Source organism: Ischnura elegans, chromosome X (assembly GCF_921293095.1).
Source record: "Ischnura elegans chromosome X, ioIscEleg1.1, whole genome shotgun sequence".
NCBI lineage: Eukaryota > Metazoa > Arthropoda > Insecta > Odonata > Coenagrionidae > Ischnura > Ischnura elegans.
Genome location: NC_060259.1, coordinates 28,451,996 through 28,473,444, shown reverse-complemented (window position 1 = coordinate 28,473,444; position 21,449 = coordinate 28,451,996). Strand labels below are relative to the sequence as shown.

At 37.7% G+C, this 21,449-nt stretch overlaps 1 protein-coding gene across 5 annotated transcripts in view; it reads left to right on the top strand.

Annotated features, from left to right (window-relative positions):
* LOC124171663 (atypical protein kinase C) overlaps positions 1-21,449 on the top strand; it is a 65,825-nt gene that overhangs the window by 15,174 nt on the left and 29,202 nt on the right. For 4 of the 5 annotated variants that reach the window (XM_046550889.1, XM_046550888.1, XM_046550890.1 and 1 more), the window contains exon 4: positions 10,580-10,669. In XM_046550889.1, the coding sequence (XP_046406845.1) occupies positions 10,580-10,669 (90 nt within the window). Of the gene's footprint in view, positions 1-462; positions 553-10,579; positions 10,670-21,449 lie in introns of all 5 variants that reach the window. The other variant, XM_046550893.1, reaches the window with a different exon arrangement.

Sequence of the window (21,449 nt, the reverse complement as noted above, 5' to 3'; positions counted from 1 at the left end):
CCAACCGAGTGTAACTGCACCCCCTTACCTGTAAAGATATTTGGAACTAAGTATAGTGTACCTTTCTCATAGTTGTAGTTTTCCAAAGTTAGTTCTCTTAACAGTAATTTGGGGACATTTCCATTTCAAAAAGGTTATAGATGGCACCATCCAAATATTCTAATTCTTGCCATTCTTATTAGGTGTGGGCCAGGAACTCTTCATTTGGTGTCACTTGAGAAATGAATGGAGTAACTTCCAAGTATCATAAGGATGTTTGAATGAATTGCTTAATTGTACCCCAAAACTTTGCAGTCCATAAGCCTTCATTTACTTTGAAATAAGTGACGGAAGACAAGGCAGAAGAAGAAATTTTGAAATGGTGGTCAATTTCCTACAAAGGGTGTATTCTTTTGGTCATTTCAAGGAAAATAATTTCCCCACATTTAGTAAATCATCAATGTAATCTTTTGTATTTCCCAGGTATGTAGAAGTAGTTACAGCCATGTTTAAAGCTGATTTGAAGGTTCTTGACAAGCAGTTAACCCGTTTTAGGAAAATTCCCTGTCAAAGGTAAACTGCACAAAATGTTATGTCAGACAGATGAATAACAGTAACTGTGATTTATGATTTGTAGATTGTTCTGTCATTATTTTTTCCATTTTAAATTCTTTGATATCTGCATGCTTGCCATTGACACTGTTTTTCTCACCCAGAATGAAATTGTTGTTGTCATTTTTAGTGGCTGTGGAAACAGAATCCTTGAACTAACTGGTTTATAATCACTCTGCAATTGGAAATAGTCACTAGGCAATTGGTATTAGACCTGAAAATAAAATCTGTCTCCTAATAATTTGCCTAAAAGCTAAAAATATATGTTTATGGCATCCAGAGAATAATTTTTCTGCTGATATTTATTTATTATGATGTTTGAAATGTTGATCTCTAGTACATGTACATTTTCATTTTTGGCGAGGTATCTATTTTATTTAATTTTTTTGTGAACTTGTTTTGCCCTGAGTCAAGCTCTTTGTATTGTATTCGGTGTTATGGTATCTCCTTGAATGCAATATAATGTTGATAAGCTTCTAAGATCATTAAGGATATGATGTTCAGTGAAAGCTATTTTAAAACATGACAATGAAGTGGCAGTAGTGTGATTTTTAGAATATCTCTATTGAGGACTGAGTGTGCGAGGATAGTGTGTTGCACCTGTGCTGCAAATGGCCCATGTCAGTGAATGAACTGGTAATGTCTGGCATTGCCACAGCCAGTTGCTTTGGTAATCGAAATCTTTTTTCACATATGAGTGACAGCAGTTTCTGTCAGGAAGAATTATTAATAGTTGAATTCTATTTTCTGTGGCACTTTAAAGCCATGTCGTCAATACAGGCAGTAGCTCTAGGGATCCAACATTTCACATACCTATTTTTTCTATATTTTTTGTAAGCTCTTGATGTATTTAATGTATTTTTATGATCAAAGCAGCTGACATCGGCTCACATTTGCCTCTATCAATGTTTCACGATTGCTCACAGCTGCTCAATTGGGCTTGGTGAATGGAAATGTGGCTTGTTTGAGTTGTTATTGTGCCATAAGGCAAAAATGTGGCCTCAGTATTATAGCCTTTTTTGCATTGTGTGAAGCATGCTTACTTTTGGCCCCGATATGCATTTGTTATCTTTTGCACGGAAGCGAATTTTGGGGCTCTTTCATTTACTGTTCAAACACAGGGAATCAATTCTTAGTACATAATTATTTATAAGAAAATACAAGGACCACATTGACCCACATCCAAAAAACTGTTCTCAGTACAGGCTAAGTCTTTTGACAGCCGTGTAGTTTATCAGTATCTCACATTTGTCACCATGACTGCCTACTGTCTCTAAAAAAAAAGCAGGACACCCAACTTTGAGAAGCTTTATTGTCTAAACTAAGCAACTAATATCAACATGCAACAAGAAGCATAAGAAAGATTGTTTATTTCGATGGTAAACACCTCACAAAATTTGTTGCTCCTTAGTATTTCTTGTCCTTAATTTTTTCTCAAAAAGGTACCCCTTTTTGTGAGCAAAATCTTGTTGCCCAAATTTGAGCCTTTGGCATTCCCATAGTTTTTGTTCCTATAACTTGTTTGTGACATAAGGTAGATAGATCTATCCCTGTTTTCTGGAAACAAATTTTTTATACTGCCAAAATTAAGTTTGCTGTTGCAAACAACACAAACCTCTGCCAACTTTGAAACCAATAACCACTGAATTGAAAATCTAATGGTACTTATCTATTGGTAATCTATTGGTAGTGGTAATCTATTGGTATTGAGTAATCTATTGGTATTTTTTTCAATTGTATCTATCTATCCGTTGTGTGCTGTATAATGTACGTAATGCACTTACAAAGAGTATTCAGGAAGGATAATGGTTGTATGTCTAAGATTGGTTGATATTTACCTATATTTTGAGTGATGGATATCAATTTTTCTTCGCCTAGCAAGGGAGATCAAAACAAAGCAATGTAAAGGAGAAGGTTTCTCAGAACCATGGGTAGATCCCACAATGTGCATTTTGAAGCACAGAGCCATGGCCACATATGAATCATGAACTGTTAGCTATTGCCGAGTAGTTGGCAACCTCGCCAGTCTTTCCTCATCCCACGTCCATAGCCAAGCTGCTATTAGCAAAACATGCATTTGTATAAAAAAAAACTATATTGGCTGTGACATTTTTATTTGATCTAAAGTTTTCCAAGCACTTACATTGCTTAAATTCTTCAGTACATGGCATTAGCAATCAATTTGCTATTGCAGCATTGGTTTCAAAGTTAGCAGAGGTTTGCATTATTTACAACATCATCTATAATGAAGTAATGTCGTATGCTTTGCCATAATGAAGTATTGAAGATCTTGTTCGTCAAAACATTGTTGTCGCTTGTCGAAATATTGTAGCTTGTCGAAACGTATAAGGAAGGAGGGATGGAAAACCTTACCCGATGTGAACTCCAAGAGATATTCACTAATATTATTAATTATGTTAGTGTAAGCAATATCTCTCGAAGTGTGTTTGAAATAGCTCTAGCTTCTATAATTCTAAACTATTAATTGTGGGAATACTAAATTCTCAAAGTTGGGTGCATGATTGTTCTTCTATAAAGGGGTATTTTTTGGGAAGAAATTGAGCATAAGAAATATTGCAGAGCAGAGGATATTTTTAAAGTATATGACCTAAGGAATAAATAAATGGTCTCTTCTTTGCTTTTCTTCACATTCAAATTAGTTGCTTAGTTTAGATAATTTAGCTCCTCGAATTCGGATGTCATGCTTTTTTTTACTGATAGTATTTTATATTGTTTCATATTAAATTGAAAAGTGTGTTTGTCATTATTTCAAGCTTGGCAATCATAGAGTTTGATAATTGAGTGATTTGAGAACTTCAATTCTCTCATTATGTTATGTAAGTATCAAGTTGAAGTATCTTCCTATTAAATAATCAACTCCAAGCTGAGGCTCACATTTAATTGAACTATGTATATATACAATTAAGCCAATCAATGCTTATCCAAAGCTGTAGATAATTTTATGATGACTGAAATGTCAAATAATTGAGCTATACAGCTACAAGCTGGTGACTACATATTTGAAAATATGGTCATTCTGGGAAAGTTACTTTGAAAGCTAAATTTTATGTTTAATATTGCCTGTTTTAGTTTACAAAAATACTTGGAATTCCAAGTGTAGGGTAGAAAGAATCATTAAAATATCACTGGATGCTTTCAGACAGGCCAAAAGGGTTTGTTTGGTAAAATAAACATGAATAAGAATCTGTAATGTGATGACTTAACTAATGCATAAGCCTGAGAAATCATTTCATTGCTGCTAATCACTTTGACTTTGCAATACGAAATTCTTGTCTTGTCTTTAAAATTAGATGTAAAGTGCAGCAGTTATTTGGATTAAATTATTGATTGATTTTTATTCCACTTGCATTTATTATGAAAGTGACTCAGCATGTCAATGAATGTGATCTGTTTCTGGCAGAAGATCAACACCACATCATTAGGAATGCTCCACAGTTAATATGTAATGGTGTATATTTGTATACATTTAGCGGTGAACTGCATCAGCATGATTGTAGCTTTGGAAATCATGTACTTTTTTGAATAATATTTCACTCTTGCTTTAGCATTATAATTTGAAGCATGCAAGAGTAGAAATCTGAATCTAACAGCTTGTGTAGAAGTTAAGTTTTTTTAAATTTCAGTCTAGGTTAGAAAATATATTAGATCCTAGGCATTATAGTATTGCCCCCATTTTCTCTTTGCTTTTATGGAGCAGTCCCATTTTCTTTTCACAATCTTCTACCAACATTCAGGATGAGTGGAATCCAGAGATGTCTGGAATTCTACACTACTTTATAGCAGGGATTTGATCTGGTATGGAACTTAAAGTTAAGTGACTAGTTTGGCAAAGTACAAATTATCTGTTTCACTTCAGACCGAGCTGGTATTAAACTTTTCAGGTTAAAATTTATGTAAAAGCCAGCACTGAATTGTCTGTATCATACAGTTTTCAACCAGGAAGTAGGAAATTATCTGTATGGGTAGTGCTAGGCCATGTGTCAAAGGATGGCATAATGGGAATGTTGGGAAAAACCCAATCCTTTTAAAAGGAAAAGGTGGGAAATAGTCAAGTAGCCACAGGGTCTAGAATTTTTTCATGGCCTTGGGCTGTACTTATGTACAGTATGGCCTGGAGGGGGATTCAGCATCCAATCTCTGCATCCCCTAAACCTCACTATCACCCTCATCAGGCATATGCATGCTGTTCCACACCCTTGGTTCTCATCCCTGAGCATTACCATCATCATTTCATACTCCTACTCCAGGGGTCTTCACCCATTTCTCCTGACGACGTTCCCAGTAAGTGGAACGAAACGTTGAGTTAAATATTAAGCACGCAGACGTATACCCGAAAATGAATTATAATAGTGCGTCTTCACCCATGCCTCACTTCCTCTAAATGTACCCAGTTGCTGAAGAAGCATCTGCAGTCAGGTCCCGTCTCCCCAAAGGTCACCCATACCCCCTCTTCTGATGGAATTAATTTTCATCTTAAGCTATTTTCACTTTATCTATCTGAAAGTGGCCTGCGTTATATAGTTTGTGCAGTACCTTTATGGATCACACCAGTGGCGCAGCACTGGGAGGTTTTGAGGGATAAAACCCCCCCCAGTCCTCAGAGAAATTTTTAAGTTAAATCCATTTTACTAAATTCGATTGATATTACTAATATAATAGTGAAAGGATTAATAAGAAGAAAGCCGTAAAAATCACCATTTTGAACCATTTATCTTAAAATTCCGCAATTTATTAATCTCGCACCTGCTGCTTATCCTGGTCGGTATTCCATACCCCACACACCCCGGTATTAGTTGCACCTAAACCCCCCCCCCACCCTTAATTCCTGGCTGCGCCCCTGGATCAGACGTCCCAGTTTAGTTTCTCGTCATCAGTGTGTACCTCAAATTTTGAGTATAGTCTGTGTATAGAGTACCTCAAAGCCTCAAATTTTGAGTATAGTCTGTGGGTGAGGTTCAAAAGCAACGCGGGAATCAATTTAAAAACACCAATGATCATTTGCAATTTGGCTTTTATTGCACCGCCTGCCTCCCTGGCTCAGTTTGCATGCATGCTCGCTGGCAATAACTCTTGCAGACTTTCCTATCTTCAGTGCATAAAAAGGTCTATGCCTAACCACAGTCAAAAAATAAATCAGCTGCTGGAGTGAAAATCTTTCTCATTTAACCATCCTCTCATAAATTAAAAATTAAAATCAAAAGTTGCATCCCACTTCCCATGAGTTGGTGATGTCCTCAGGAATATGGTTCATTAACTGGTTTACTGATCATTGAGAAATAAATTGCTCATAAGTGTGTAAGCAACAACACACCATTCAAGGTCAAGGAGTAACTGACAAGCGGTGACCAGCTAGCCAGGAATGTGTGATGTCATCAACTTACATGTGAAAGGATTGAGGCCATTCATTGTTGACTGTGAATAGCTCGAGAATTAGGCAATAGATAATAAATGGAAACATATGGGCCTCTTGACTGTGTATGTCTTGTATGTGAAAGTTATTAGTCTTGCAAGGCGGTTGCGGATGAATTGGTCATATAGCATGCAGGATACCTTGGTATTCTTCCTTGATCCATTTGGACTGCATTTAATTTTTATGAGGACTGGATTGCCTGCTCCAATGGTTCATGGCTGATCCCAGTCACTCGCCCAACAGTTTTTCTCCTGTCTCCAGCTTATTCACTGTGGTCCGCATTCAGCTTCAATCATGCTCTCTTGTTCTATCTCTCTTCTTTTCTCTTACTTTTAATTTTATTACATTTGCTCATTAGTACACTTTCAACGCCACTAATATACCCTCCAGAAAACAACATGATGCATGTAATTCATGCACGCACACATCTGGTGTGGAGTGTATGCTGTATAGAATGTCATCTAAATAATAGGGTAGTTTCCTTCATCAAAGAAAACGAAGGGCATTGATTGCGATTTGTTACCCACCATTAGTATATTCATAATATACAAATTATTTGGTTTTAGAAATCCCAGTTTAGACAAATGGCAATGGTAAATTATAATCGCATTTGAAAAAGGCCAGATTTGCGCCCATGCGATGCCACTCCACGTGGCGTCACAGGGACCTAGTTTCTATACGAGTAGATAGGAGTTTTACATTGTCTGAGATTACCAATGCATGCATGAGGCACAGAGCTCAGGGAAATATCTCTTAATAATCACCTATTAAAACTGCCTATGGTTGGAAAGTTTCCTTCGTTTGATAAATAATTCTTATTTAAGCCAAGCGCTACCTGCTAGCAGGGTACTCTGCTACCTGCCAGCAGCCTGCATCGCAGCAGCGCACACATCCTTGCCCCAAGGTCACCTCACACGGCGGCAGAGGGAAGCAGAATGACATCACACGGGCATTTCCCAGCTTTCATACTTAGGCCCAGCGCACAGGGAGCGACTCTTTTGTGACCACAGTTGGGAATCAGTTGCGTCTGCAACCAGTTTGCAACTGAAACAAAACTTCTGTCCGCGCACGGGTGTAATGACAAAGGGCTGGTTGTAAATCAGTTTCGTCCATTGTGCAATCAGTGAAGTGTTTATTTAGTGTGGTCCGTGTTGTTTTTTAGCCCTTGCCTTGGCCGTCAGCGCTTACTAACACTGAGTCAGGAGAAGAAGACGCTGTGAACTATTATCAATACCAAAGACGTTATATAATTTGCATTTGTTCGGGACTTCATGCTTCTCTACTGCTCCAACGAGCTTCATGTTGACTTCTTGATCATTCAATTTGAGATCGACACTATACGGCCGCCAAAATACCACCAAAACACCACGTGGTCTCGTGCAACTGAAGTCTGCAACGCAACTGCAACCGCGGGCCCACGGTTGCATGTGACTGGTTTCAGACTGGTTTGAGATCGTCAAAAACCAGTCGCGTCGTGTGCGCCTCCCCACTCAAATACATTGTCGATGTCACAAAACAGTTGCGCGCGCAACTGGTTTGCAACGGTAGTTGTAAAACAGTCACACCGTGTGCGCTGGGCCTTAGCCGTCGCATATTCACGCACTTGAAAATTTTCACTTTTCATTTAATTATGAAAAATAGATATTGTCATTTAAAAATCTAAAAGCTTGCAATGCGTACTCCAGGAGTAAAAGTGCTTTGATTTAGGCAATAAAAAAATAATAGGAAACTACCCTATTGGTAAAATGTGTCCCAAATATTTTAATCAGGTGAGTTTCTATGGGAGCAATCCTGTCTCCAGCCCCTTCCTATTTTATTCTCTTGACTTATGCTCTTCGTAAATCTGTCTCAGCTTCAGGTATATTTGTAATCTTAGGTATTGTAAAATCAGGCTCATAGCCAAGAGGGTGGACTACAACCCCTCCCTTCCACCAAAAAGATTTCACCTGAAACTGCTACCTTTGATGATGCATTTTAATTATTCTGGCTCTAACTAAAGTGCTAATTTCTTTGATATGAGGATAATTTTCATGCATGAGCATGGTTAATTATTGGTCTTTTCAATCTTAATTGCATTGTGTATGAAGTGAACTATAGTTCAGGGCGTGGGTAAATTTTTGGCTTCATGTCTAGGTGAATAGGTTTCTGAACTAGTGAGAAGAGGATGAATGGACCCTATGAGTGTTGATTCCAAGCATTGAAAATTTAAGGAAACTACATTCATAATGTTGTGTTTCCTTTCAAGCTGGTAACCTTGCCCCCTTCCAAAGCCAGTGAGTCCGCTCAATTCCGTAATAGCAAATTCCGGGGCTTGAGCACATGAAAACTCTGTAATTATGTAACTATATGAATATGAGTTCAAATGATGCAGTTTTAAAAAATTCCAGTGAATATGTCTTGGTTTAATTTTTCATTCTGTTATGTTTCCAGTTTTGTTTTGGGGTGTGGTTTGTTTTATTGTACACATGTGTAGATCATTATTTAGAATTGAAACTTTATACTTATTGTTAGTTATATGTTAGCAATTTAGTGATTCCAATCCAGTGAGTGAATCCATCAATGCCTTTAGAAATGAGTATATTCATGTGTAATGCACTTTTTGAAGTCTTTTTGATAGCCCCTGGTGGCAATAAGAGATTTTTTTGAATATGTATTTACAGTCTAAAGTGTTTGTAGATGGATTTGGTGTTGTTCAGCGGAAGGGCATCAAATTCTCAAAACAACTTATATGTTGGAAATGGTATTGAAACTAGAGATGGTGAGCAGGGCAGGGGAAAGAGAAGTGGAAAGGGAAAGTGAGGAATAGAAAGGCATCTGATGTAAGTTTTTGTAGCCTTCAGGTTTGCAGTAGGTTAGACTTCTGGGTTCTGTACATGTTTTCATTTTGATGGCGAAATTTCACCTACTGTGCTGTAGGCATCCTCAGGCCAGGTTGAAGTGAAGAGTGCTTCTAGGGTGTCCGGTATTTGAACGGTAACGCCAGACTGAGAGTGCAGGCACGTTCATTACTCATTGGTCCTCTGTCCACTAAGTATGGGAAGGAGGAGGTCTTTCTGGGGTCCAGAAACACACGCTTGTTTCCAAGTGCTGGAAAGTGTGTTACCATCTTCCTGATTCGGAATCCAAATGACCTCGTGGAAATCTACCCTTCTGCAAAGAGTAAGGCGTGCATAAAGTAAGCTGTCTAGTAGGAGCTGAATGGAAGTGAGATGGCCCAAGCTGAGTACATAACCAATAACTTTGTGGCGTACCTTTGTCGTCTGCGACCTTTCTTGTTGTTCCATGCCCTTCAATTCATAAATTGTGGTCCCAGTTATCTCGTTTGGTTTTTTATTGAAATTTTTTTTATATTTGGGCTTGCTATGAAGGTTCAAGGAGATGCAAAAATGCTATTACATTTTAAATGTTCCCAGTTATCATTCCTACTGGCCAAGAACAATGGTTTACCTAGACTTACTCGCACATCAAATCAACATTTTCAAATATTTTAAGCCCAAGTTACCTGGGTCAAAGTTAAATATTATTATGGGAGCCATGTTGCTTTAAGCATGATTTTAATCTTAGAGTAAATGAATCAATTTCCTCAGAAGACTGACGTTTGCTACTTTCCATGTAAAACTCATGACACTTAGATTTTATCTTAACCGTGCCACAGATATCCAACTAACTTATCTGACTTACAGAATTGTAAGAATTTGAGAATCTAAATCTAAATCCTATCCCAAAATCCACCCTTAAATGGGCATATGTTGGTAAATATTTGTGCAAAGAATGGAAGTAATTAACCTGGTTCAAGGAAGGTCAATGCTTCATTTTGAAGGCACGAAACAAATTTATCGATTTTCTACTTAGCTGGGGCGAGCTTACTTTCATTCAACTCCAATTGATGACTTGCTTTATGCTTATTCCTTACCTTTCCCTCTCACTTCTTCTGCCTCATACCCTATCATCCTGCTCATCTTACTGCATCCACTTTACCTAGTTGAACTTGCCTTGCAACTTCTCTCAAGTGAGCACACCCACATTCATCCACACAGAGTTTTGCCTGTGACTGTATGTGGTTATCTTTTCTTCAAATTTAATTTACACATGGGTTGAAATATAGATTAATTGTACTCTTTCATGCATGTAAGACAATTACATGTTTGATGATTTATGCTCTCTTGTTATTTTTTGGGTGGATATCACAATATTCATGCATCTCATGATAATGGCTGTTTGTGGTATCTGTGGATTGACTGTAGATTACTTTTCTCCTTCGATTTTCAACCAGTTGAGTCAAACTAATATACATAATGCCTCACTCACAAAAATGTTCTCTTGATAGTATTGTATGTTAATTTAAGTATATTTTATCCATGTGCTTCTTCTTTATTGGCTTTACTCAAAAACTTGTGAAGAGTTTCTGTAATGCCTCCGATGTTTTTGGATTTGCGTGACTAAAACTTCTTTCAGTAAGCCGCTGCATATTTGGTTTACTTCTGTTTGGATTCCTTATATATCCTTGAATACTTTAATGCCTTATTGCACTAAATAAATGTGATTTTCTCATCACAGGGGATCCATGTACAATATCAACTCAATTGGAATTGGATGAAGCAATCCGTCTTTATGAAGTGAACAAGGACTCGGAGCTTACAATCCATGGTGAGTCCATTAGTAAAATTATATTGTTTTTAATAGTTGATAGGTAGTGGTGTTTTATAATTTCCTTTTTCGAATTACTACTGGTTTTGATAATAATTAAATATTTTATGGTTCTGCTGCTCAATATGGCTCAGAACAAGGTCAATCTAAAGAAATTGCATGATAGATAAATTAGTGACTGACATAAATGAATCACATCATCATCAGCAGCAGCCAGAAATCCAACAATTGGTTTTGATGTAGCTCTCCATTAATTCTCCTATCAGCTAGTCTTTTAATACACACATTTCTTTGGTTTTACATCCTTGATCACCTGTTCAAAGTATCTCATCTGAATCCTTCCTCTGCCATTCTTTCCTACCACCTGACCATCAATAATTATATTCATCAGACCATCATGTGTCATGATGTGGCTGCTTAAGTTGTCTAGTCATCTTCCCAAGGCTTTCAAAAGATTTGTCTTCTCTCCCATCCTTCTTAAAACTTCAACATTTCACAAATGATCTATTCATTTGATCTTCATCATTCTTCTGTAGCTACCAGCTTTGACTTCTTTGCTGCTGCCATCATCCATGCTTCACCGTCATAAAGAAGCATACTCCAAATATTAGTCCTAATGAATTGCCTCCTTACTTCAGCCCCTGTATTTGCAGTTGATAAGGAACTCCTCTTTTTTAGGAATGCTGTCTTTGCTTAGGCTATTTACTATGCACATAAATATTTCTTTGTTACTTTGTCCAGAGCTGATAACTCGGCTACCTAAGAAGCAGAACTCCTTCTCTCCTCAAGTTTATGGTTTCCTAGTTCCGGGTTGGCCTCAGCCTCTTCTCGTATTTTTTATTTTATTCCCAAACCGCCGAATACAGCTCTCATAGGCCATTTTATATCGGGGTATTTAACAAATTCAACAATTGCAAGTAACAAACAACCATGTCCTGGATAGGGGAAACTTACCCTGGCAGGACTCGAACCTGTGACCTCTCGCTTGGCAGGAGAGAACTTTACCCCTCCACCACCAAGGCCGGCGAGGCTATTGTACTATTGTCTTCTATTGTACCTGAGATTTTCAACTTCAATGTTGGCCTTTTCTCTCCTTCTAAATTACATATATCAGACTTAAATTCATTAGCACAATATAATCATTTTTATGGTAGCATGTATTGTGTTCAGTCTTGCGCTCAGTTTTATAAGAAGTCCTAGCTGGATTTTTCTTTGATTTTTTTGGTAAATGGTTAATAATAGTTAAGAGCAAGTAATTTGGTCCTATCCCTACATCTGATTGCTTGATTGATATGTACATATTACCCATGCAGGTTACATACCCATGCATGTGTGGGTGAGGCAAAAAAATAGGGGCTATTCTTTAAAAATTAGGTGCATTGAAGAGTGTGGATTTTAGATAAAGTTATTATATTTATTGAATTTTAACAATAGTAGGGCATCCTTTCAGGCATCTTGATGTAATCATTTGCCATGTCTTTCAATTATCTTTGTAAGTTGAAAATGACTAGGTGTGTACTTATATTACATTACTATACAAAACCACAAGTCAAATTGATATGAATTTTGGCATAGCATATCAGTTTCAGAAAGTCAGATGACGTAGTTGGTGTTTTTTGTGTATCATGTGTTTTTTATTGCATTTCCTGATATAAGATCAATTCATTTCAATCTTTTGAATTGATTGGAGCTAGCCTATGACGTTGCTGTTTTACGCTAATTTCAAGAAGTTGACTTAATGCTGAGGGATGGAATTTGTTGTGAAAATTATGTAGCTGTTTTTATTTAATATTCAAAATTTTTTCAGCGTTGAGTCATTGTTTATATCTCAGCACTTACTCACATCTGCTAACGGTTAATATGAAAAGCCTTACTCCAGGGTATTACCAATGCTTAGTTTGTGAGTTTGTAATTCATTTATAAAAATGATTTATGGATTGTATCTTACGTTTTTCACTATTTAAGTTACACAGCTAGTTGATTGTATGATTGCAGGAAAGTTTTCTTAATTGAAGATTAAATAGAGGAATGCAAAAGATATATAATTATTTGATGCACTGGAAGATCCCTTTTTGTGAACTGGGAAACACTAAGGTACTCATTTAATTATTTGGGAAATGACCATTTCAGATTGATGAGAAGGCATTGGATAGGGGAGATAGAGATGGTATTTTGGCACATCATTTCCAGAAGATAATTTATTGGCAGAAGAATTTTTATTCTTTTTGGCATCCATAGGTTTGAATTAAAAGAGGAGTATTGAGATACATATACCTATTTATTTGGCTTAATAAATGCTTATAGACTGTTAACGTCACCAAATTGGCAGAGCTTTTGATTTAAACGATCAACTGTCTTCGTCTTTCAAAATCAAGGTCGGCAAACTTTTGTAAAAGATGTAGGCTTCTGGTTTATGCTATTATTTGTTTGTCACTTGATGGTATTCCCTGCAGCTCTATATACATTATGAGGTGAATAAAAACGAATGAATTGTAATTGCATTTTTTAGATATTCCTTTATGTCAAATATGTAAACTTGATTTATGTTTCCATGTTTGGAATTGACAATTTGTAAAGGAAAGGCATGATTCTATTGATAGGAATTTTTATAGAAAAGGAATTACTGGAAAATCTCCATTCATCACACACAATGGGACTCAGACCTGTAGCCAGGTAGGGGGATTTGGGGGCTTCTGCCTCACCCCCTTGATTTTTTTCTCTGGTAGCGAATACCCACAAGACATATGCTGAGGAGACCACTAGCCCAAGGGTGGATATCCTCTAACACTCCCTTTTTCGATGTATTTATATTTCATAATGTCTGATAGTAACAAACGATGAATTTAACTTTCAGCATTTTGCAAACAAAATTTGTACCGATTCGATTAAATGTATGTATTAAATGATGCCTGCGTATTGACTACAAAATATTGGTATAAGCAACCCGCAGACCACTCGAGGTCCCCAGAGCAAATTTCTGGCTGTTCCTGATGGGACTGGAAAATAGTGTCTTGTTGAGGTTGTTTTACAGGCTGACGACAGTGTTTGTTTACATATTTTTTATTTTGATTGAAAAGTTTATTTTTATGAAACTTAACCCTCAGAAAGTTGGACAGGTGTCCACATTTTCCTTCAATCACTATCATTTTCCATTTTTTCATTACTGTATAATGGCCGTTTCACACGGGGCACGTAATTGCGCAGGTTAGAACTGCATTAATTTCTCATGATTGCGTGAAATTACGCGAATTCATTAACGAAATTGGAACGGGCTGTTTTGCCATCTCACGTCTATGCATGCTCGCATGCGTTCTAGCAATTCACCGCTTTACACGGTGCAATTTCGATTGCGCCTTGGTAAACAAGTCAGATTGTGGAATTACGTGCCCCGTGTAAAACGGCTTTTAAAATTAGAGGGTTCGTCATTCTGGTGTGTTGTGAGGGTTGCGTAATTAGCAGGATGAGAGAGGCGCCCACAAAGATTGAAGATGAGACTCATTAAGGTAGCTGATGATATGGAATCCTGTCTGGATGTTTTCTTAAGGGACGAAAATTCCTGCCTGCGGTTATGCATAAAATTTTTCGAGATGATGGAGTAGGTCTTGAGGCTTCCCTCTACCATAGAGATCTTCTCCTTTTGGTCATAAATTCTGATCTAAGGCACCAACATAGTCGCTGGGGAAATTTGTCGCTTTAAGATACCCTAACCCAAAAGAATGCCTGACAGCCTGTTCCATTGCAGATAATTAACTATAGAATGTGAAAGTGAGCATGGGTGACCCCGTAGTGGGGAATAATGAAAATGAAATTTTCTGTTGCCTTACTTTCATGGGAGTATTATTAAGCCCGTATGTATAACCTCAATCGAAGAGGAGCTGTTGATCACTTATTCTATATTTTATATATAGCATAGTGACATATTCTTATATAATGTAGCATCATTGCTCTTGAACCTTCTCATGGAAATTTTCCATTTAGGTAATTAAGTATGCCTGCTGGTGTTGTCCTTATTGTATCACTTAATCACATAAATGTCTTTCACCCTTGCGCTTTCGGCGATTGAAGATGATGATAACTTCGACTGAGTTCCCTGTTATGTCATAACATCTTTGTTGAACAAATGTGTTTCAGCAAGAGTAGCTTTACAGTACAGGGCAGGGAAAATTACTTTTTTCTTCGGACCGCAGGTGTCCTTCTGGAAATCACGGAAAACCGGTCTAATGACACGATGCAAACGGAATTTTGGACGGTTTTTATAATTTCCTTAAAAGTTCGATTGAAAATGCGGAAGGTTATTGCGGGAAATTGAGGCTATTTTAGGGAATGCAACCCGCCAAACTTACTTCATTTCTGCCCATTTTTATTGCTTTCATTTAGCTGTGAAGGTGACCATCTGTTTCCTTTGATTGAAATCGAGATGCATATGCGGTACATAATCGTAATATATCCGTCCAAATTGTTTCCGAAACGTCGTACCTGAAGACCATCGTACCTCTGAGTCAGAATCTTGCGCGACCGTGTATCGCGAAGCATAATAGAAGATGTCCAAAGGATATCGCTCACGGTGTTTAAATAAATCAAATACTCCATCATTTTGTTGTCATGTTTTAAGAAAGCAAGTTTTTTGGGTGAATAAAATTCGCCGACGAACTCTTCATTCGGTCAAATATCTCGTATCAAATATTCGTCGCGAATATTTAGTGGCACATCTATTCTGAACGAACAGAATGACTTACTAATGAACCGTCCACCCCCGTGAACCTATCTCGTGGAAATTGTCCATTTATGTAATTTAGAATATATACCGGCTTTTTCTATTTTCTGATTTACGAAGAGGAACGGCACGAAACACGAGTGAAATAAATGTTCCGTAACTACCAATTAGAGCCAAAAATTCCATCTTTCCTTCGGTTTTGTTACCTTTTTCTTCCTGCGTTGTATAACTTGTGAACCATCCTTGTCTTGCTTCATTTGATGGTTTTTTTGGGGCTCTAAGTCTGACCTGGAGAGCAGAGTTGAATCCAAGTTCAAATAAAAAAAAAGTTTCTTAAGAAAGGTTCAAGTTTAGAACTTGACTTTCCATTTTTACTGTAAGGAGAGTGTGCGTCTAAAGCTAAAAAAAGGTGGGAACAAATTCGGATAACCAGGTGTCCAAGTCATCAAAATGACATCGAAATTTAGAAATGGCCATTTTAGGTGTAAAATATTACACCTACCCCGTGCCCGAGAAAGGTTTCGTTGAAAATACAATGTTGAAAACGTCGGAAAAAAACGAAATGCACGTGTTTACGCTGCTTTAGCAGCGCCAACTGCCCCCAAAACGTAGCACGGATTCTTGGACAGGGCCTTCAGCCGTTAATGTAGTTGCAATCGGTGAGATGGGCATGGATTTCCGCATGCGAAAGTTGGTATTGATCCTCGTGCCCTTTGAAGGATATTTATTTTATTACACTCGGTAGCAAATACTGTACCAACGGCTTCCTAGACGTCATTTTTTTCTTGCTTGTTAAGGTAGCTGTCCTATGTCGAAAGTGTCATTTTACTTCCCCAAAACTCAGAGAAGATGAAATATTTTCCATGCAATAATAATATCTCCTTTATTATATAGAAATCAGAGCAGGTCTGTATATTTAATAACATTCTCGTAGATGATAATATTTCATAATTATTGATAGTATTTCCGTAGCTGATTGTTAAAAGAACGTGGTCGTGACCGCCACAGCTCCCAAAAATTCCGAGAAAATCCGCAGTATCATAACAAGTTTATTTTAGAGAGTTCTACTCATATACAAATTCATTGAACATTTTTGTAACAAACCCGATATTTAGAGGCCTTTTAAAGATTTCATCGTAAGTGATTAATTATTTCAATGTAGTCTTCTGCGTTTATCAAAGCCGTGAAGGCGTTTGCCGCATAAATTAGTTCCATCGCCATGTTCAAAACAAAGTAGGAGTCAGGGGAAAGTTGAGAAGCCATAAAAGGAACCAATATTTATTGTGTTGTTTAATCGTCGTTGTATATTTAATGTGTTGCTTTACCAATCGTTTTTGAAACGTGCAAAGAAACTTCGAAGGAAACTCAGTGATCTCTGTCTTATCCTTACTGGATAGGAAAAGAAGCGTCGAAAGGTCCATAAGTTGCCTGCAAAAACTAAGGAAATAGACCAGTTTAGGATGTTGAAATCAGTAGTTTGTGATAGTGGATTGTTTGAGTAAAATATGGTGTCGGATAATGGGTTTGGGATCAGAAGTGAAAAAGTATCCGCCCGACAAAAAATATGACTCGTTATAAATCGTTAACATGAGCAATTTCTTTTAGGAGGAATGCTTTTTATATCATACACGCGTCCCGGTTATGGTTCTGAAGTGCCCTTTGCTAGAGACATTAGGCTTTGTGGAATGTTTTCCGTTGGGCTTTTTAACCTTTTCCCTCCGCTCCACCCCTCCTCACCTTCAGTGAGTAAGAAAGATGGATGGCGCCTCATAGGGTCCGGAGGCGAACTTCCCCCTTTTGACTCCTCTCAAGGCTGCTCTGTGTTTGCGACTGGGTGGGGAAACGAAGCAATCTTACCGAAAAGGATGATATTACTCATTTTCATGCAACGTGGATCAATGTTTGAGGTAAACATGCCTTACAGTGCATGAGAAATTAAAAGCGCTGGTCTTACTTTGCGTCAAAAAAGTGGACGTTCCTTGTGAAGGATTTGCACGATCATACGACGAAGTGGGAAGAAATATTACCTCGTTGGACGCGAGAAAAAAACTCATCAAAATTATTTTAAATTTTGGTAGTGTTTAATTGCAAGGTGTGCAAGGCGCAATCAAAATTGCGTCGTGTAAAGCGGTGAATTGCTGGAACACATGCGAGAATGCGTGGATGAGAGACGGCATCATAGCCCCTGATCTAATTCTAAGCTCTCATTCTCGCAATTTCAACATGTTTTCAGTGCTAACCTGCGCAAAGACGTGCCCCGTGTGAAACGGTCTTTAAGATAGTTGACTAATGATGATGATGACAGGCGGTCCAAAATAATTTATTCAACTCCTACAAATATGTAGGGAGTTGTTGCGGCAAGGTTACCTTCAGGATATTACTCGCTTCGATCCCTAGACCCCCTGTGGCGGCTGCGCGGCACCTACTGTACTGTACTGCACCTAGTGGTGGGACCTGCGGTATCTACTGGTACGGCTGCGCCGCGTCGCCGCTGCGTCGCTTGCCTCCTCCCAAACGGCTTCGCCTCCGCGCCCCCTCCCGTAACGCCTGTGTCGTCCCGCTCTTGTGGCCGACGAACGGGAATGTATTATGACCCAGAGAATCGATTTAGGTGGAGTGCTGACTCGTAAACCCTTCCATTAAAATAATGAAGTCTAAAGGGCCGAAAGTTGGGGTTTCGTCTCTGTAGGGATGGAGATTTATCGTAGCCTCAATTCTTTTCGTCTCGTGTATTTATTTTGAATTCCTTTTAATTAATACATCAAACGATATTTCATTATTAAAATTATATTTATTCCGTAAAAAGGGCTACTGATTGAAAATATTTTTAAATTTCAATAATATTTATGAAATTTAAGTAATTTATTTTTACTTCGCGAAAAGAAACTGGTTTACTGGTTTTACACGGAGAACTTATCAAAACTGAGGTAATTCTTATGATATATCTACGACATTGTATAATTATTTATCAAACTTTATGTTTCACGACCCCTTATTATATATATATATTTTTTTTAGATCACGACCCACATCTCGTGATCTAAAAAAAATATATATATAATTATTTATCCCAGCGATGTTATTTAAACAAAGAAATGTCAGGTAAATCAATTAACTAATTTTTGGTCGTTCATCAGAAATGTATTCCCTAACTTCTAATTCTCTGCATGAAGGTCGTAACTTAAATCCTTGAAATAGTGGACAAGTGGCTCAAACCATGGCTATATTTTATGCTCTATTAGCTACTTTAGAAAAAGTCGAAGGAGCATCCTTAGCTGGCGTATCCGTTAGTCCCACTTTTTTGATATTACTCTGTATTTGTTTGTGTATCCACGGGCCCTTCAAAACCAAGAATTATGCTTGGAATTTTCAGAACCGGGATTTTTCATTCAAATATTTTCAATTTTCTTTTTGTTGTCGTGAATTTTTAAATTAAGATATGAAGTTAACAAAAACTAAATATTTGTTGCTTGTAAAATACTACTTTAGTAAATAGAGACTACTTTAGTAAATGATATGATGGACTTAACTTAATGTGAGTCAATAATGCTCGAACAAATGTGAATTAAGGAAAAACTAGCGAAGTAATTTCGGCCGAATTTTATTTTCGTGTTGGTACTCTGAGGAAGGTTGCATTTTTAAAATTAAATTTGAATGAATTTACTTTTGGTCTTGGATAAAGGTTTATCAGAGAGTAAAAATTCGAAATTACGTAGAATAAATTAAATTTTTTTACTACTTTGTGCATAATTAAATGCAGTCACTGGGAGTAATCACGGATTTACGTTATACTTGAAATAGTCACACTCCTGTGAAAACCGAAATGATATGGCCCGGAGAGTTTTTTATACTTGCTCTTAAAATGTTTAGCCTTTAAAACGTAGTTTTATATATTTAATATATAATCCTACGTTTTAAAGGCTAAACTTGAAGTATATATTTTGATTATTGTGGACATACTGATTAATGAATGAAATTTTGCATCGATATAGAAAAAATGGGTTAGGTAAAACATTTTACCGAAATACTCACGCCAAACGGTGTAGATAATGTGGGAAAATGAATGACCTACTAGCAGACCTGATACCTGCTTTCCAGATAGACTCTCCCTGGTGTACTACCAAGGCACAGCAGTGAAGCAAAATAGATCATTTTTTATGTGGAATGTATTTCCAAAGTGGCTCGCGAGGTCATTTTGGTCGGCCACCCCTACCGTTAATCTTTCCCAAATCTTCAAAGGATGCTGGGAGAAAACCTCCATGAGTGATGGACTCGGCCTCTGGCCCAGCGTAAACCCGCAGGGCCGAAAGACTTTTCTGTGCGCACTCTCACAAATTGTGAGCTATAGAGCGTAGCTTGAAATTGCGAGGGATCGGGTTTCCTGGCGATTAGACAGCCCACAAGGAGGGAAAGTCTCGCGGGTTGCAGGTCACGCAATACGTTCTCATTTCCACTGTAAAATTATCACGTTATTTTACATTATCCTCTGCTCCATCGATTAATGACTATCCAAAACTACAACCAACTCAAGAAGAGAGATAATTTGCATTAAACGCACCAAACTTCATTACTAAAGTTTAAAACTTGAGTGAGAAAAGAAGAAAATGGAGAGAAAATAACAAAATATATACATAATGACCCACTGGCACGCTACAAAACTAAAATACCTAGAGGGATAGGTGGGCCGCAGTAACGTTAAATGAATCGAGGCATTGAAGAGAGATGGCAGCAATGTAAATTATTTCGGACAGTTTCATCAAGGTCATATTTAGGTGAATTTGGTCATATTTTGGACAGACGACTTTGATTATCTTAGCAATGACATGTTGAATAGGTACTCATCCTCATCTAGTCATGATAGGTTATCATAAAAAGTTCAAAACGATAAGGAACAGCATTTACAATCCAACTTATCGTATCTAAGTCGTATTTGTTGTCAAGCATTCACTCAATTTTGACGTAAATCATTTTTATGGGGTGTTATTCATCAGAATGCTTCATTTTTTAACTTACACCATGTGTTACCCAATATTTACTTTTGAGCTCTAATTTATTGGATATATTTTTGATATATTATCTCCAACGTTGAACATGCATGAACACGCGTAGTGACGCTTAAGTAATAGTAGAATACAAGCATCGTATTCAGAATTTGTAATGCGCGAGGTCATGACCGCGGCTTGTAGTAATACTCCACATGATATATTATTATTCGCAGGTATATTTAAATACAAAATATCATGTGGTTTCCTACTCTTATCGATTCATTATCTTAAGTTTTTGCTGTTTAGACTGAGCACGTGCGAGCGATTTAGAAAGGCAAGCCCTAATCGCCAAACTAAATTTTAGAAATATTCCTGAAGTGTCCTAGCGCGATGACTCTCGTCACCGACGTTACGCTCTGCAAACCACTGTTTAGAGTTACGAATGGTAGTCCCCTCCTTCGCGAATATAAGGGAGCCCCTCTCTTCAAACCCCCCTTTGAATATAAGGATCTGTATACGCCACTGTGAAGGTGGATGAATGCGGTCGTTTGGTCTTCCAGGTTTCAATTATTCAGTCACGTCTGGGAATGAACGTGGAGCAATCAAGAGGCTCGATTCGCATCTATGTGGCGTTTGTCACCGCGGGCATTCCCCTTTCCCTTTTCCTCTCAAGTGGGGGCGCATTCAACCGACTACACCTCTTGAGAGAATTTTCTTTCGCGTTTCGCTTCCCTGGGCCATTATAGCGACGCTCTCGAGTCTTCGGCCACGTCAGCAATCTGCAGTCGGGCCACCCACTCCAGAAAAGAGAGAAAAATTCGAAAGAAACGTAGGAATCCAGTGGAATTATTGAAAAAAATTCTGATTTATTTTTATTATCGCCATCTAATTATACTGTCTGCTTCTCTCACTACTGCTTGCCGTACGTGTCGTTGGAAAATTTGAAATGATACTGGCAAAGGAAATGAAAATTTACCTCGTACATGCCACACTAATACTTCTTTTTCGACGGTGGTTTTGACAATACTATACCATTATCAATATATATGACATGAAACCATGGTCTGGAATAAATTGTCAG